At 39.0% G+C, this 19,060-nt stretch overlaps 1 protein-coding gene across 2 annotated transcripts in view; it reads right to left on the minus strand.

Annotated features, from left to right (window-relative positions):
• Window positions 1-19,060, minus strand: part of cntn3a.1 (contactin 3a, tandem duplicate 1) — a 73,501-nt gene that overhangs the window by 28,759 nt on the left and 25,682 nt on the right. For both annotated transcript variants that reach the window (XM_018666176.2, XM_018666175.2), the window contains exons 5-9: window positions 17,511-17,606; window positions 8,785-8,988; window positions 7,849-7,951; window positions 7,313-7,497; window positions 4,508-4,647 (exon numbers count right to left, since the gene is read on the minus strand). In XM_018666176.2, the coding sequence (XP_018521692.1) occupies window positions 4,508-4,647; window positions 7,313-7,497; window positions 7,849-7,951; window positions 8,785-8,988; window positions 17,511-17,606 (728 nt within the window). The remainder of the gene's footprint in view (window positions 1-4,507; window positions 4,648-7,312; window positions 7,498-7,848; window positions 7,952-8,784; window positions 8,989-17,510; window positions 17,607-19,060) is intronic.

Consider the following 19,060-nt stretch of genomic DNA (forward strand, 5'->3'; position numbering starts at 1 on the left):
TTTAAAATTGATTAGTAGGGCTAAGAGATGAGTCTGATCAGAATCTGTTGAGAGAGGAAGATAAAATTTGTTAATTTGTTATAGTATCTGGTCTCACATGAGCCATTCTGGTTTTAGAAATGCTATCTGAGAGACCTCACTGAATGATCCTTCAGCAAATCTGACATTAATCCCTCAGAAGTACTGACACCTGTTTACATAACAATACCTTTATATAAACAGTACTAGGCTAAACGTACTAGACTCAAGGTTGTCTGATACATATGGGCACTTCAAGTTCAACCTCAAGTTTATTTGTATAGCACAATATGATGCAAAAGCAATTCAAAGTGCTCTCCAGGGAAATACAACAGACAATAGCTTATAACATGCAGAAAATAAAGACAGGCTGCATGTAAACCTCAATTCGGCAGGTAAGATGTTCCATACTTCAGGTACATAAACACTGAAAGCTCTGTGGCCATATTTTGATTGCACTTTTCGAATTGGGAGGAAACGGCTATCCTGCAGCCTGGTTGATAAACTGGTAGCATGTTGGATATATAGTCTTGAGTCAGGCAATTCACTGCTTGGTAGACAAGGAGCAAAACCCTTAAGTCAATCCTGGAATGAACAGACAGCCAGAGGTCACTGTTTGAGAATTAGGGTGACAATGGTCACATTTTCTTGGTCCTGGTCAGAATACAGGCAGCTGCATTTTGAATGAGCTAAAGCTGTTGGATGGCTTTTACAGGAAAAAATAGATAGAGGGGCATTACAACACCCAATTCTTCTGGTGACAAAAGCGAGGACAATTCCACAAGTCAGTTATCTCAAATCTTGTGTCTATTTTAAGCCTGGAAGTTTTACACACATGTAAGTATAATGATCAAACTATCTAGCATTTAAGCTGTTGTAAGTGCTCACTTCCATACTTCAAGGATATTGATAGTTACAGGCAATTATATAGCAATTACAGAGGTGACAAAAAGATCTTATGCTTGCATGTTGTGGAAAAAGTTCTCAGCAAACCAGCAATATTAAGACCATTACATTTTTTTTTTTTTTTTGTTTCTTAACTTGGCACAACAGAATGCCAATGCATGATTTACTGTATTTTAATAGATTCTAACACTATTTTTGTAATTGGGTTACATAAAGTCATAAACATTTGATACTGTAAATTTCATTGCTTTTCGGTTAATACGGGAGCTTCTTGTCTTGGTCTAGTTTGGAACAGCATCTGAAGTATTTACCTTAATTTAGACTAACCTTTCATCCACGGCTCATATAGTAATTTGAAGTCGAAAAACATTAGACTTAGCAACAACATCGCTTTTTGTTGAACGCAAACTCTGTGGCCAACAATGTGGAGGATATTTTTTTAATATTTTCTGCTTCAAAACTGACCTTTCACTTTATATAATAAATGTGTGAGATCTTTTTGAGGAAATCTTGTAAACAGTTCAATTAGTGCCATAACAAATATCACATACTAGGTGTTAATATGAGTATTCTGGACTAAAACCGCTTCGAGCTGGGTAATTAGGGCTATATATGGACATTTTAAGTACTACGGTGCCAACTGTGTTCATTCTGAAGAATGTCCTGATCTAATTCAAGCTTTAGCCACACTTTTTCTCTCCTTGGGGGGGTTGATAATTGAAACACTGCTAATTTTCTGCGGTCTTAATAGTCCCGCAGTGACTAGATGTAACCCCTCGCTGCTTAACATAGCACTGAGACATCATCAAACGGTGGCTGAAATCAAACCTCTGAGGAATTAGTCAGGAATAAGCTGTTTTGTACTCCACCAAGTAACATAGAGTTTAAGGTGACAGAGAAAAAAAAAATGCTCAGCAGGTGATGCTGTTTGTTCAAAAATAAATACATGCAATTTAAAAAATGCCCACAGAGAGCATAGTGAGTAGTAACAACACCTGAAGAAAGTTCTCTTCCCACTGCTCCTTCTGACCTTTACAGGGTTTGGCGCTGCTTTCTGCTCTCTTTTTATAGTTGTGTCAATTTATGTGTGGCAGCACTCATTGTTCTTGCCCTTGATCTTTCCCATTGAGTGTAGCTGGACCTTTTAATGTCACTGACAAAGTAGTCCAGAGGGTCCTGCCGCCAGTCTGTCTGTCGTCTGGAATCATTACAGCACTGCCACTTGAAAAGACAAGGACTGTCCCTTAACATTAGTCAATGACACTGCTGAGGATCTTCAAATAGGGCTCTTTCTGAGGCCCAGTCACACGATGGACACACGGCTGACCTGGCGCTAAAACCACTGCCAGAGGGGGTCCTGGCTGAGGATGGATGCGGCAGCTTCGAAGTGGAGCGCAAGTCCCAGAGTTTTTGGCCAGAACTGGATGCTTACATGTGTGTTCAAGGGAAAACGGATGATAAAGAGAGAGAGGAACAGAAAGGGAGAGAAAGAAAGAAAAAGAGAGAGAGGGAGAGAGCCATAGCAACTCTGAATAGATGATAGATGGTTCTTTTTAGGTTACACAGTGCAAGGGCCCAGGGGGATGAGAGAGATGAAAGAGATCTGTGTAAGTGCATGGGTCGGTGCCACACTATGCTGTACCCATTGCCCTGTTAAAAAACCCTCAGAGACTCAGTGGTGGCTCTATCACAATCTCTTTAGCACCTGAGACAAATGGCGGCATTCGTCCGCTTTATGGCCATCATTAATTATGCTCGACTCTTCTCTGATACCAGCACTGTTTCAAGTTGAGCTGTGAAAAGGCAAATCGTGGACACAGTAGCTCCTTGAAAGGCAGGCCCCTTACTTTGGAGGTCAAAGGGGGGAAAATCCCCAAAACACACACTGGCATATGTAACTAAAGGGGGAGCTGGGTGTTGGAGTGGAAAAATACAAGCGTGAGTAGGTCCTTGTTTCACCGGGGTGACATTTTGAAGTGACAGCCCTCCTCTGTGCCATTTAATTCCCTTGGAGGGGGACCAAAATGAGATGGAGAGAGAGACAGGAAAAAGTGGGAGGAAAAAAGCAGAAAAAAGAGATCTTAAGAAAGAGCGCACCGGAGATAAAGAGAGGGAGAGGGGGAGAGGAGGACTGATCCATTCTAATGAGGAATAACAAATGGCCCCTTTGGCCTTCCTCTCCTTCTACCTCTCTCTCTACATCGCTGACCTTTGGGTTTGGAAATTGATTTACTGTTGCCGCTGTTGATGGTGGCATTTTGAAAATGGTAACACCCCACCTCATTAATATAGCCACATGTACAGAGAATAAGTTACCTTGGCCACCCGCCAAATTTTATTTTTTTCAATGTTATTTACAAATCAATAGTAGAGATGCACAGGTGGAGTGATAAGGGTTTCCTGTGGTTAAGGATGTGTGGCAAATAGAGGAAGTGACCTTTGTCTGTCTTTCAAAATGAACAAAATAAAGATTTCATTTTATTTGCTCCAACATGCAGAATTTGAAGATACCTATTTCTGTCTCATAATGGCAACCCTTTTGGAGTGCAAAACTCAGACTTTCTTCAGTATATGTGCCTTGACATTCAGCCCTCTAATTTAAGTGCTGAGCTCTGAATCCAAGTAACAGAAGATGAAACCTACCTGCCCCCCTTAAAGGACATTTCCACCTAAACAACAACAGGCCATTCTTGGGCTCATTATCCAATCCAAACACTGACACCATCAGTGACTGTGATTCACTGGAGATGTTCCTTTTAGGCAGAAAGCACACTCACTCCAGCAGCACCATAACACAAAATAAGGCAAATTGCCTAAATGTGAAATGTATTTTGGATGATAAGGCATTTTTCACCCTCCCCAGAGAGAAGAGACTTAATGACAAAATTGAGAGTAGCAGATAGGAGAGATTGAGCGCTAAATTGTTGAGTCCCTGGTTGATGACAGGCAGAAAATGGCATCACTTTGGCTTCTTTGCAAAACACATACAAACACCCTCCCCTAACACATACACACACACTTTTGATGCCAAATTTAGTCCCAAGCAAATACAGCCATTTCAAAGTGACATGTGCTTGCCAAGTACAAGCCTATGAGTTGGAACCATTATGTGCTTCTGAGCAAAATGAATCCAGCAAACAGCGCGATAACACACAGTGCATCTTTTAAGTAAGATGATTCTGAATACTGTAATCTTATCAGCTTTCATCTTCCACATTATGCTTATCTGCGCTCACTGAACTGCTTAAAGGCTGTTGTAATGATAAATAATATTGACACAATACCATTTAAATACAAGCCTGTTAAATTGAGCCTTGCAGCTTTCAGCAGTCATAATATATTTTGTTGTCAAGAGTGTTACATACCTTATAAGACTGGGTGTTGATTAAAGCTGGAGAGCATAAATTAGCATTGATCATCTAATGTTCCCCGTTACAAACTGATTGTGTGGCCACACTTTTTTTTTTTCCATTTATTAAAGTTTGAGGCAGGGGTGGGAAGTCCATCTGTCTGTAGTGCAGGGAAGTGCCTAAAGTTCATGTTTTTAAAAGCAATGCAAAAAATAATAATAATCATTTCTTACTTCCATGGGATCCAGAGGCTCTCCGTTCTTCAGCCAGCGGTACGAAGGTTTGGGCTTTGCACTGGCCTTGCATTCCCACACCAGAGTGTCATCAATGGTCTTCTGCACATCCTGAGGCTTCTCGGTCAAGTGAGGTGCAGCTGAGAGGTCACAAACCACATGCTGTAAATTAACATTTTAATGCCACACAAATGCCTGAGTATTTCCAGTACACAGCACTTTTACAATAAATCAATGAACCAACCAAGCCGGCAATTAGTTCATTAAAGAAGCATCCAAGGGCACAAATCATAAATCCACTTCCAATTAACCCAAAGCTGACCTCTACTTGAAAAAAAATATAAATAACAACAACTGTATAAGCTTAAAGGGTAAAAGATAAGCTGTTAGATTTGTACAGCCAGCATGAATTGGTGCAGATCTTTTACATGAATCACTTATACTGACCGTATTGTCTTTTTTGTGATGCTTGAAATGAATAGGTTGTAATTCTTTCTTAGCAATGCAGTTAAAAAGACGGACTGCATTCCTTTTTGTCTTTTGAAGCATCAGAAATCCATAGAGAAAATGCCTCTATATTTAAGATAGTGCTCATGCTGTCACATAAATGACTAACACCTTATCTCTGGCGACAGTGTAAGAAGATTTATGGCCCTTGTGAATCACCCACATAAATACAGGGCGCCCTGCCAGGGTCAAGAGGAACGAGGTAGTTAAGTCAGTCTATCTGCTTTCCTAGCTGTGTTACTTTGATAATGTAGTAATCTTAATAATAATGCAATTAATTTTTCCTGATTGAAACAGTCTTTTATCTTCTCTCCAACATGAGAGCTCGAACAGTATCGGCGGTACAATCAGTGTTAGGACTTTTTAGCAGGGCAAATATTCACCCATACACGGCGACTTAAACCAAGGGTTTTCCATATGAAATGCAATCTTTCCTATCACCAGGTCATAATGTGTTATGTGTGAATCTGTTTAAATCCGCCATAATGTGCTGTGTGGACATCAGAGGGTTTGTTTTGGGGAAACCGCCTGGAACAGTGGGTATTCTGAAACAATGCGCCTTACAACTTAAAGGGTAAAATCATTAAAACCATTAGATGACAGAAAAATATCTGGTAATGTAAAGACAACAGCAATATGTTTCAAAATGAATGAAGAATGTGTTTCTTGCTGATAATTTCTCTTCGTATTTCCTATCTATGGTAACAGTGCTGCATGCATTGCCTGAAGTGAATTATACTGGGTGAGAACAAATTTTCATTTAAGTAATATTTTAAAAGCTTACAGAGAGGAAGTGAGCAGCCCCATATGAGAAGTGAGATAATATTTTGTTATCAAAAAACATGCTCTCTTTATGCTCTTTTCACAAAAACAAATTGTATAATAAATATTTGGAAATGAGCAAGCAGTACTGAATTGAAAATGCATCACTATACAGGAACAAATAGTACATGACACCCTGTTAACAATATTACAAATGAGACCGTCAGAGATAACATAATGGAAGTGAAGACATGATGCAAGCAGTTTCTATACAAAGTCAATCCAATCGTGTGTGAGCCCATTCAAATGCAGTCAACTGCTAAACCATGATCTAATTTCATAAATCCCCTGGAACTACAGAAGGACAATTAAGTGGGAAATCGAAAGAGAAGTCACCCCTTATTGTTCCTGTGCCGGCACTGGTTGGGTGTCGCAAACACCACATCCCAATATTGATTCTCCTATTCTTCCATAGAGTTGATGGATGTCCCACAAGCGCCTGTCTATGGGAGTTTAAAATGAGATTACAGATTTTTATCACCTGGCGGCCGGCCAGTCTGCGAGGCTTTGTGATAAGACAAGACTTAAATCTTACAAGGAGAAACATGACTTCCACACAGATACAGCGTGGGGAAAAGGTACTGAGGCTATGCAAGATGGTACCAAGAACGTAATGGCTACAAGTTGTTGAAATATCATGATTTTGTTTACAAAATGACCATAACACGTTCGCACCATTTTCACCCAGTCTTTTACTCATCAAGATCCAGTCTCTACACTGCACTATGAATACGCACTTAACTTTAAAGTGAAGCATGTTTAATCCCCAGCCTACCTACAGGTACTGTGAGCATCTCATCTTACCCACAGGTGCTGAAAAAAACCTGTATTATCATATCAAAGGCATCCTTCTTCACAGGAAAGAAAAATCTGGATTTGATGATTTCAGTCAAGCACATCCCTACAGGGCCTTGTGGGCAGACATCATCAATGCATAAACTGCAAAATAATGGAGAGAGAAACCATAAAAATCCTTCATCAAGGGCCATTAAAAGCTTTCTCAGAATATGGGCCATAAGTCCAGTGTTGGTGAGGGAAAAATCACCTCTCCCTGAAAGGTGGTATAAATCTGTGCGCGCCCTGGCCCATGTTAGCCCCTGGCACAATAAAGAGCTTGTCAGAAATGAACTACTGGTAATAGGTTAATTTACTACCACATTCCACTATATGATGCAGTTATATATGAGCTCTAATAAAAGCTACAGATTGCATGACAACAAATAAAACTTTTTGGTTAGACTCACAGCAAAGCTGCCCTTTGATTCTGCAAGATTTTCAATCAGGCTCAGGAGTAGTGAATCTCTGAGGCTATGAATCAATGGGTAGAAGATTTGGTAAAAGTCTATAAATGTACATGATATGTTAGGAAGACGACTGACAGGTTGAAGGCACAAGATATTTTCTTGTTCCCCAGAAAAGAAGTGTGAAGTAAGGTAAGTTCTAGATCAAAGAAAGCGAAACCGTCCTCCTACTCACCATAGAAAGACAGCTTTCCTTTAACCGAGTTTCTTCCTCGGCTGTTTTCAGCTACACATTCATATATCCCCGCATCCTCCTGCTGGAAGTAAGGGATCTCTAAAACTCCGCTGGCTTTATTTATGTCCACCTTCCTGCCAAAAGAGGCTCCATCCACTCTTCTCCAGCTGATGGTTGGCACTGGGCTAAAGGCATGAAAATATAACACACAGCAAGGCCAGGAAATGAAAAATACTCCTGCAGATAGTTTTATCTGGGGATTTAGCTTAACTGAAAACACATACAGTACAAGATACCAGTGAGTACTAGAAAACACTGATAAAGCAAGTCGATGTTAAATTAATCTGAAACTGGTGAGTGTGTCTTCTCTGTATATTCTGGGTGTACAGAACAAGGAGTCATTAAAATATGAAATCTGCTGCTCTCAAAATCTGTTCACAAGGGTCTCCACGCATTACCATGCAGCTTAGACTGGTACAGTAAACAACTAATGGCATAGTTATGACTGTGATATAATAACACTCAGTGGGACGTACTTTCCAAGCGCAAAACATTCCAGTTTGACAGTTGAGCTCTTAGCGACGGGGACAACTTCAGGGAACTGAACTTCGATCTTTGGCTCGTATTCACCCATCACACCTGGAGTAACACAGAGAAACACAGAATTGATGCTGCACAAGTCTGAAGGGAAATGTTTTCAATTTAAGGCTTGAAAAGGTCACAAAGAAACAAAATCAAAACAAAGTTTAGGCCGTGACTGTGCTAGTAAAAAGATTTTATTTTATTTTTTTTTGAAATCTTGGTTTTCTTTGTACTGCGACTGAGGGCTCAGGAGGAAATGTCTACATTTGACTTTTCTTACCACTCTGGCTTATGATTTAAACACAATCTCTAAAATACGTGAAAAGCCTATATTGTTGGTCTACATAGCATCAAACATCTCCCAGGCGTAAAAACTGTCTTGTTTCAACATGGAAGAAAATGATGAAATTATGCAAATGCCTGTTGCCTCATGAGGTTTACATCTGCACTCCCAGGTTTCTTTTTTCCAAATCAGTCAGCCAGATTAACATCAACTTCAAAGAAAAAACTCTGACAATGTGATCAGTCAGACTGTTTAACCAAGAGACTCACTGCTTTTTCGGGCATATTGAGGAGCAAGACCATGCAGTCTACTTCTATATCAACACAGAACAGTGAGCAACAGTTTCATTTTGTAAGTCAAGTCACAGACATAAATGAGTAACAGATGACTCAGTTCGCTGGCAACAGTTCACCAGCAGCTGGCAAAATTGCTGTTCTCTTTAACTTTTTAAAACTTGTTATTTTGCCAGGCTATAGCTAATTAAAGTCACTTCACTTGCAATTTGAAAGTTGCACGGTCTCAACATTTTTATTGCAAAACAGGAATTCACAACTCTGCCTCTGTTTTGCACTCTCTGTATAGTTCAGTAAGGGTGGTACTTTCTTACCATCAACCCGCAGCACTAGGGGAGTCGGCGGTCCTTGCACGCTGTTTTTGGTGACGGTGTTGGTGACCACACAGGTGTAGTTGCCCACATCCGAGGGTTCCACCTTGGCGATGTAGAGATTGCCCGTCTTTTGGGACACAAATCGTCTTGTGTCCTGGATGACAAATGACGGGTACTCGTTGAAGATCCATGTGAAGGTAAGCTCTGTGAACAAAGTCAGGGATAATATGAGGCTTGCAGGGAGCAAGTAAAAAAACACACTGTATTTAAACATAATCTATACCCATGTACAGATGATGTGTGCTTCGTCAGCAGTCTCAGCACTTCAGTTTGAGTAGATGCCTTCAGGGATAAAGCAATTAGTGGATTGGACTGGTTACCTTCAATGATTAGAAATACAATTTATAAGAATAATTAAATGCCCTTTATATGGGAAAAGTTTCATACATTCACTGTGATCATGCTGAGAGATTGAATGACTGGCTTTTCTCCACAGTAGTTTAAAATACTATGAGTTAGGATTTTAAAACTGGAAAAGACTCATAATAACTCTTAATGATCATCAGAGTTCACATTACTAAATTGTCTACCAGGAATGTGAAAAGCTTATGTTTTTCTTGCCAGAGTTCTCTGCCTTAAAATAATATAAATGTGTAATTGTATTACCATTGTATCATTAAATTATGCCTTATTTTATTTCAGCTCATATTCTTTCTTTCATCTACCTTCTTTTTTCATACCTCTTCTCGGGATTTATTATTTAATAAGAATTTATTTAAGAATACAGTGGGGGAAAAAACAAAACAACAGCAACAAGCACCTCCCTTTGTGGCTGTCATGTAGCAGCAGAGGACTTTAAATCACCCCTGAAGCTATACCTCCTGCATAAAAAAGTGTATAATGTCCAATAAAACCAATGTACTACAGGATCATGTTATTCAATATTGTACCACCTATCCTACTATTCATCATCCATGATAACAAGTTTCTGTGAAAGACTCCCAGTACTATCAACCAAATGGAGTGCAGTCAGAGCAGCTTTGCACTAACAATCAGCAACATTATAAAAAGGAATGATGGTGTTTTGACATATTGACACAAGGATAGATTGCTCTGGACCATATTGCATCCCTGTCCCAAAAGCAATCTTGGCCGTTGGTAAAAACTTGTCTAAGCGATGACTCTGCACTACAGTACAGGGAATAATTGAGACGTGAGTTGGACACTCATCTACTGACTCAGTATTCTTCACTTCTGCTCTTTAGGGGGCAAGAGGATGTGTGGGCCTTGACATATTACTGCAAACCTTGCGAATCATGACGTGACATTGAATCTTGAGAATGTGTGATGTCCATGTGACGATGCTCCTTTTTACCAAGTACAGAGTAGGTGTTTTTATGTGGGTTGGACCTAAAGAGGACAAACTGACCTTGTGATTATCCCAAGAACACAAAATTGAAACTTGGACCACACAGTGGAATCCCACCTGTCTCTCTGTTTTGGGCCAAAGATGCTTTCCAGAGAGCCACATTTAAAATTTAATAAAGTGTAGAAACCTTGCAATATTTGAAATCTTTTACAAACACTGTGGAACAGTTTGACATTTTGAAAAAATATTCAATCTATTTTTAAGAGTTAGATTAGAAAACCAATACCAACCTATCTGTGCATAAGAGAGACATGAAGCTAGAGCGAGGAGACCATTAGCTTAGCTTAACTCAAAGACTGGAAACAGAGGGATATAGCTTACTCAAGTCCCTCTGGAGTTTAAAAAAAAAAAAAAACTCACTACTAACACCTCTGAAGTGCACTAATTATTTATCTGTTATCTTCTGTTTGTTTACATAAAATACTTGTTTATTGCATTGAATGCATGTTTAATTCATGGTTTTACAGAGGATTATATGTCAGACTATTTCATAACTGGTCGCAGTCACATCATGGAGTCTTGTACTCAGCCTTGTTTGTATTTTTTCACTTCAGTTTTTGTAGAAACTAGGCAAATGAGATAAAACACATTAACTAGTGAGCTTTAGAGGTGCTGGTAGGTGGATTGTTTTTTGTTTGTTTTTTGTTTGTTGTTGTAGTTTGTTACCAGTCTTTACCCTGTGATAAACTAACCATCTCCTGGCACTAGTTTCATATTCAAGGAACAAATATGAGAATGAATCAGTCTTTGAGTTTTCAACGTGTATCTCTTGTGGTTTCTCCTACCATGAACTGTGATTTGTATCAACCCATAACTTTTTGGCTTGATCCATCCGACACACGCAGGGAACAGCTGTAACATCCTCCTCTTGCCTAAATAATATATCCCAGCTCTCATCCTGACAAGGTTATTTATAATTAATGTGTGTTTTTGAAACAATACCTTCCAATGGTGCAGGGCGCGACAAACTAGAACAACAGCAAATAAGAGGTTACTAATTGGTTAGTTAAAGATTCATGGTGAGAAACAGGAAGCAGGAAATAGGAAGTGGAAAGCACCATTGGTTGTGCTTGATGATTTGACTTGAGAGCCTTCTGCGGATGGGCGGTAATGGAATAATGCAATCATGAGTGACAGTGAGTGGCAGATTTTCATTGTGGTTCCATTTAGCCCTTGTATAATGAACAGGCAACATCAATTCCCCCTTAATGATCTGAGAGAGGGAAAGAGAAATGGAACATGACAGGCCAAGGACATACTGAATCCAGAGAGGGTTTTTGCACGAGTGTGTATTGTACCAAAGAAAAGTATATGCACAACTTGTGTCAAAGTTTATGCTCGCAAGTCTGTTCCCTGGACAGTAACAGCCATTAACCAGGGCTACCTATCTGTATTCATAACACACAACAAGTTCCTGCAAATGGCTTAGGCCACGCACATGGGAAAAATCCCTGCAAGCTATGTGTGTTGTTACCAGCCAGCGAGCAGCCTCTGTTTTGGGGCAGATGCACTGGATAGGGAGAACAAGTGATTTCAGCCTTGAGTAAATCTAAAAGGCCCTTTTCCATTAGCAAAAGGAGGTCAGATGCATTAGATCCTGGACGAACCACAGTCATTCAGACGCTCTCAAAGCAAAAGACAACGCATGAAGACATCTAATGCAAATACAGTACAGCACAAGCGAAAGAACGCTGCTGGAGCTCCTCTCGGATACTTGACAATATTTTGGTCATTCTTTAAGTGCAACTTCAAACTGCCTCACAGTTTTAGAGCATCCTGGCCACACCAACTTCCTGAAGCTGTCTTGAGGGTTTTGAGGCATCGTTAAGATTAAATAATGGCTTCCTGAATCATGCATGGGATATTGAAATCCTTTAAAGGGGAGGTGAGGCAGATCCTTGTCTAAGGCAGCATTGTGCTGATCATGAATTATGTCCTGTCACCCTTTATGGGAGTGTGTTTCTCACTTTTCTAACACTGTCAGAGTTGAATGCCAGTCAGGATTTTCTTTGTTTCAAATGTGCAACAATGCAGTCACAGTGCTGTAAATATAGCACTGCATGCCATTATTTGTCTGAGCATATTCATGTATTTGTCACACATTCCTAACATATCCATATAATTCCCATGAATGTATGTCACATATGCCAGGATCTTTTCAGTGTTTTTTATTCTTATTTGTCAGTCTTATAGTCTCTTTGTTCAAGTGGGAAAATATTCAGTAACATGTCTCTGCTAAACATAATTCAACTCAAGCTACATTTCTGATAATACAATTTTTAAATTTAGACTCATACTTGTATTTGCAATACAGTATTAATACTGCCTGATACTTGAACTTCAAGATATGACACTGGTAATCCAGTGAATTAAGTGATCAAGTACAGTATATCCATTCATATTTGTAGTCAAAATCAGGGTCTGAATGAGGACAAGAGAATGTGAATGTAAAGTGTGTGGGTGATGTGTGAGCATGTAACTAAATCTAGACGGATACATCATTACCATAGCAGATATGGTCAGGCTAGCCTTTCAGCAAAAATGTTTGAAAATTGGATATGATTCATCCTAAAGCACATCTCAACATCCTCAACATCTCCATCAATAGGCATAATCTACACTGACAGCTGCTGAAAATATTGTGAGAAAATGGATCATTCCAAACACTGTGCTAGTCCAGAGAACAGATATGATCTATCACAACAAGGAGGGATGAAGGGGCTGTTGGCGTAAATAAAAGCAGTCTGTACATTACTGGTCAGCTGGACAAAAGCAGGCTCTGGCTGTGCGTTTTTGATGTGAGGGAAAACAGCAGGGAAGCGAACTGACCCAGTTGGAATGGTTTTGAACATGATTAGCAATTACTCACCATTCACCCAATTATTGTTGACAGAGTGAATTAATAATGGATACTGGACTTTCCTTGCATTTTATGTTATTATATCAGTGTGTGTTTCCTTCATTAATCAGTTCTGAACAAAATTTGTGTCTGTCTCCATAAAATACTGCACCTCAGTTGTACTTCTTTGTGTCTTAGTCTATAGCATCATTCTTAAATTATTATGTATGTTAACAGTTTTTTACCAAGGCAGCTGTGGGTTGATGGTGCACTGTTAAAGATTGTACCTGGGAAAAGACAGATGTGTGTTTTTGACAGGCTCATAAAGCTGCCACTTAAATTGGCTAATGTTGTACAAAATCAGCTTTGGCTATGTGACATGTAATATTAATAACTTAATCATGCACACAGTCTACATGTAATTTTATTTCCAGTGGTGTTTTGAGGATCATTTGACAAAGTGGGGGAGACGACACCGTTTGTCACATTTACACTTATGTAAAAGTTCTAAACATGCTTGTTATTTGTATTAGCAGGAGCTCCATCTTTAATCTGAACTATAAACACTTATTATCCATGTTTGTGTATGTTCAGCATTGTATTTTGTAAGTTACACATTCAGGTTTTATTCAATGATTATAGTGAGTTTTCTTGCCAAAATGGCGAGGAATGTTTGAGTCTTGTTTGTACTGATAATGTTTATTGACAGAAGTAATGGTGACATATTGAGACAACCGTGAGAGATGTATGGTTTTGCCTAAGGTTATCAGTTAAGCCAAGTTTGTTACTTAGTTTACTGTTACTTATTTGTTGTTTTTTCTTTATACTTGCAACAGTACACATGTACTTTGGTTTCACTGTGTAAATAGAATTTTGTTTTTCTTAACCCTGCCTCCTACTACCTTCCTAGACCCTCTGGCCAGGCTGCCTCAGACTGTCCTTTAATGCATGGGCCAACATTTATATACTTGACCTTCTAGCACAGAGAAGTCAGAGGAGTTTTGTAGATAATCAAATAATGGAGCAGGCAGAAAACACAATTGCTGCCCATCATGCATAAACATAAATCTGCAGTTATCAAATCTGAAATCATAATACAATATTTTCATGTAATGAGAGATAGCATTTACTCCAGTGTGAGTACAACGTGAGTTTATGTGGCTCAGTTGTGTTAAAAGTATTAGATTTGTGTTTTCTCTGCACCTTGAATAATGAAATAATGATGGGCCTACAGATTTTATGTTACTGTGGATGTAGTTATCATTCCTCCTTAAGAGCAGGTAAAGACCTTGTTTCAGATTGGATGTGACAGATATGGGCCAGGTGCAGTGTAACAGTGTGGGTTACTGACAACAACCCCTCCAGGTCTCTAGTCCCAAATGATCAGTGTCATCTTGGAGGGTAGTCCAAAGGGAGTTTGGAGTCTAAATAAAAAGAACTAAGTTTCGGTAACAAATGACAGACAAGATGAACATGAATTATTGAATAGAACTGCTGAATAAATCTATCTACATTTCCCCAAAGACGAGAACATCAAGACTCAGATATGATATTTCCAGTGATTTAGTCAAATTTTTACTCAAACACACTGTGGCATACATCTTGGTAAACATTTGTGAAGTGTGATTTTGTCAAATATGCAAGATCTCAGTCGCAACAAAGCAGCTGAAGTTCTTGGACAAAGTCCAACATCAGAGGCTGGGGGAATCTCCTCAATGTTATGAAAATTAGTTTCTTAAGCGAGAGGTTACTTTTTTATCCTAATTTAAATGAAATAGTGTCCTCAAATCCCCTTATTGCGCAAGAGTACAACACAAACAGAGGACACAGAATGTAGAAACCCTGCTGGTTTAACCATCTGTTAGTTGAAAGGGAACACAACACATTTTATCACCCATAAAAGAAAAAAAAAAAAATCTGTGCAACTGAAAAAATAACACACCACATGTGGGAGAATGAAATAACAGAGATCATTCACATGATTAGGAGGTGAGTTCCAAAGGTTTTTAAATGTCACACACACTGTCAAGTATCTCACAGGGGTGAAGCTCCCACCTGCTGTTAATGTAAATAAAAAGGGATTCATCATCAGACATGTCTCTATGCTTTAAAATGCAGGTATGATGTTCACTTTATAAGCCTTATGACTTCTGGACAAGGTCACTCAACATTTCGAGTCCTTTCCTGAGCCATGCAGCAGCACTCCTGAATAATACTTGAGGTCTGAAAATGTGAGTATAAGTAGTTGCCTAAAGTCAAAACCCCCCGTGACCTTGTTCTTCTATGTAATACAAAAATCTCTCAAATTGAGGGAGAAAAAAAAAAACTTTTGGATTTTCTTTCATACTTGTCATTTAACACCCTGTCATACCCATGCCATACTGTATATATATAAATATAGCACACATAACTGCCGCCAGGAAAAAAAAATTGCTTTTGGCAAAGATGTTAATTCTGACTGAAATTGTCTGTTTGGCAACCTGTACTTGGCACACTCTGGTAACATTAAATTTTAATCAAGACTGAATCACTTTTTAATTTATATGTTCTGGCTTCAGTTTGCCAAAAATACAAGGATTGTTCTCACACAAAAGAGATAGGAAATTAGCAAATGAATCACTTGCTCTCAAACAGTTACCACCTGTAGATATTGAAATTCATGCTTTGTACACGTGTGCTGCCACTATGCATGACGAACTAATTAAATAATACTGCAACTACAATATTGCATACAATGTACAGTATATAGTACAGTATTCATTAAACATGTATATAATACAAATTATTTTCTTGACTCTAATGTGATTTAAACGTGAACGTTTCCAAGTGAATAAATGATTACTGTATGTTCCCTCCTCCTCTTTTCAATGTCAACTCATTTCTGTGCCCATCACTAAAAAGATGGCTACCCTAAAAGGTTGTCCAGGGAGTGCTACAGCGCCTTGTCAACACTCTTACATCAAGGAAGCAATCTTCTTCTTCCAAACTGTAAACATTAGCCTGGTGCATGCAGGATTGCCTTCAAAACAGACAAGGCATCATGCTTCTAGAAAGAAACCAGTCAGAATTTTTGAACATGGGACATCATCCTGACTAAACTGGTGATGTTTTCTTATGAATGATGAATAAACTATTGAATTTAAATTGCTGTGCCCAGATTTTTCAAAATATTTTTGGACACTGTCATGACACTGCTACTATAGCTCCAACACTCCTGACAATGCTGCTGTTTTGTTTTTAGCTGGCTGAAATGTGTGTTGGCATTTGGGCACCTTGTACCGGGAAAAGTGTCTTTAAAAAAGCCTTTACACTATGAGGCTGCCAAATGTAAGCATATGGCTCATTGTTCCAGCATTTCTTGTCAACACAAGGTGAGATGTCTCATATTAACATATAAAGAATAAAGCACTACAAATGTACAAATGTAGGCCTACTGTTGGTTTAGTGACTGTGATAAAAACACCTCATACTATTCTCATTGCAGCAGTTAGCAGCAGGTTTACTCAAAGAGAAGCTAAATGTAGTTTGTGCTAAGTATGTCCATACAGTATAACATCCAGCAGCCAAAACTTTGGCTAAGTACACAGGTTTTTCAGTTTGTTCACTGATTCTCAGTAGCACACTGTGTAACAATTTAACAGTGAGCTTGTTTCATTTGTTTTTACATAATCATAACATTACATTGTTTTCAGCAGAATGGCATATTTTTGGTTTTAGGTGTGCCATTATTGAGACTGGGAAAAGTGTCCAAAATCTGAATCACAACCCTAATGTGAACATTTCTGTTGTCATTATATACTAAATTCATGCAATCTTTGACACCCCAAACTTCATATTATTGAGTGAGTCTACGTTCAGAGTCAACTGAAATGAATACGTACAGTGCAAAAATATCACTATACTCTTTAAAACTGATCTTTAAAAATAATGGCAGTATATTACAGAAGAGAATTAGATTCAGCCTTGCTGGCTGGAAGAGCAAAAAGCCAATCTTCAGACCCCTGTGTAGAAGTTAATAGCACTGGATGCTAAACTCCCATTGATAATGTCATGGAAGCAAAGGGCTGATGTGAGGCAAACAAAGCACCTTCAGAGAGAGGCTCCATTACTCAGCCTGGCAGGGCCCCAGCCACAGACAGCCTCTCCATTCTGCATGCCAAAGTTTTTCCTCGCCCCCACTGAAAATCAGGCTCAGAGGCCAGAGTGTCCCAAAGTAAAAATGACTCACTCCACTGACCTCAACAATACAAACAAACAGCCAGGAGATCTGAGGGGGAGAGCACAAACATGACTTCCACTTTGTCCAGATAAACAGCAGATGAAGAATCAGAGAAGTCCATACTTCTGTGTAAAACTGATAGTGACTCTTCACTGATGTTGAGTGTTTGTTGATCTACGGCACCAACGACTGGTTGGTAGAGATTAAAATATATATCTTCATATGAGGCAAAAACTTACCTCCAGAGTGGGGTGGTGGGCCACACAGTAAGACCACTCCTTGACCTTCACGAACCCTCACTGGATTTCTTCTCTGTGTCTTGAAGTTCTCCAAGTCTGTTTACCACAACACAAACACAATAAAGCAAAAATAATCAATTCATTCTTCTCATAAGCACACAGGCAGCAAACAGGACATGCCTAGCTGTTTACAGAGATAAAAATGCACTGCAAGTCATATCTGTGGTTGCTCAATAATTTCATATCTAGAAAGAGCACAGCTACTGACCAGAGTTTAACGGTGAGATATGATGCAGAACTTTTGCATATTTTCATGAAACACTCATGCTATGTTTGCATAAATGCAGACATGGTGCTGTAAAGTCCTGAACACTTCTGACTGGAGCAGAAAGCAATTCCTCAAGTATAAGTCACACATGAGTGAATTTAATTGGAAGTGCGTATTGTTATCACTTTCTGTGTTTCATCCACTGCACACAGACCAGCAACAATTAAATGACTAAGACTGAAACATCATTTGTATGGAGACCGATTACTTGTTGACAACCTGCTGAGAGAAAGCAAATACAGACAGCAATCCTTGAACACTTTGCCTTTTCTTGCCTGCTGTGGCTCTTGGCGATATCGCAGGCAGCGCAGCCAAATATGCGGCTGCTGTATAATGACATAATCAAGACTGAATTCAGAAACAGAGAGGAAGAATGCAAGACTGACACATCCTGTGTACAAGCACAGCAGGATGACCCTCTGCATAATAAATAAAGGACGTGATCTTTGTAGATCCTGTGAGTAATGGAAAGATTGCATCCAGCAGAACAGCAATACATTATCACAACTGAAAGCAGCTTTTTTCCCTTTGGTTCACAAATTATTATGTGTGAAGCCCCTGTATGACTTCACAAATTAATTAGTGGATCATTAAGTTCTTTTCATATTTGGTGCAGACAGATTGAGTGGATGCTTCAGTGGCCAAGTCTTAATCTATGGCTGATCCATGGGTAATGCAAAAATAACATACAGCCTCTCTGTGCATCAACAGATTCAGCACAGTGATAGTCCCCCTGGACCAGCAAGACATCTATAGATCCATCTAGATCTGATAAAGCTCCTAAGCAAATATGAGAAATCTGCTAATTTACTGCCATCTCTTTTTATGCTGTGCATTCCAGAAAGGCTTGTGGAAGCAATCATTATCAGTATAACTTCACATGTCATCACATCTTAATGCTGTTTATCACTGGATACATTTAAAAAAATCACAGCAATAAAAATGTTAGTTACTTGTTTGAATGAGCTCTCTTTCCAAGCTAAAATTCCAACTGCGCTCAAACTATGGCTTTGGCACTGTTGCAATACCCAATGCTTAGTAAACACCATAGTTCTCAGATATTAATAAACCAGTATTGGAAACCCAGAGAGACAGAGATAAAATTATCTTTCCCCTGGCTGATCCAAATTTCTAAGTTTTATCTTATTTTATCTGATTTATTTAAATATATTGAGAATTGCCAACTGATTAAATACAACTGAGGTGTCCCAATAAGCCATGA

Source organism: Lates calcarifer, linkage group LG6 (genome assembly GCF_001640805.2).
Source record: "Lates calcarifer isolate ASB-BC8 linkage group LG6, TLL_Latcal_v3, whole genome shotgun sequence".
Lineage (NCBI taxonomy): Eukaryota > Metazoa > Chordata > Actinopteri > Centropomidae > Lates > Lates calcarifer.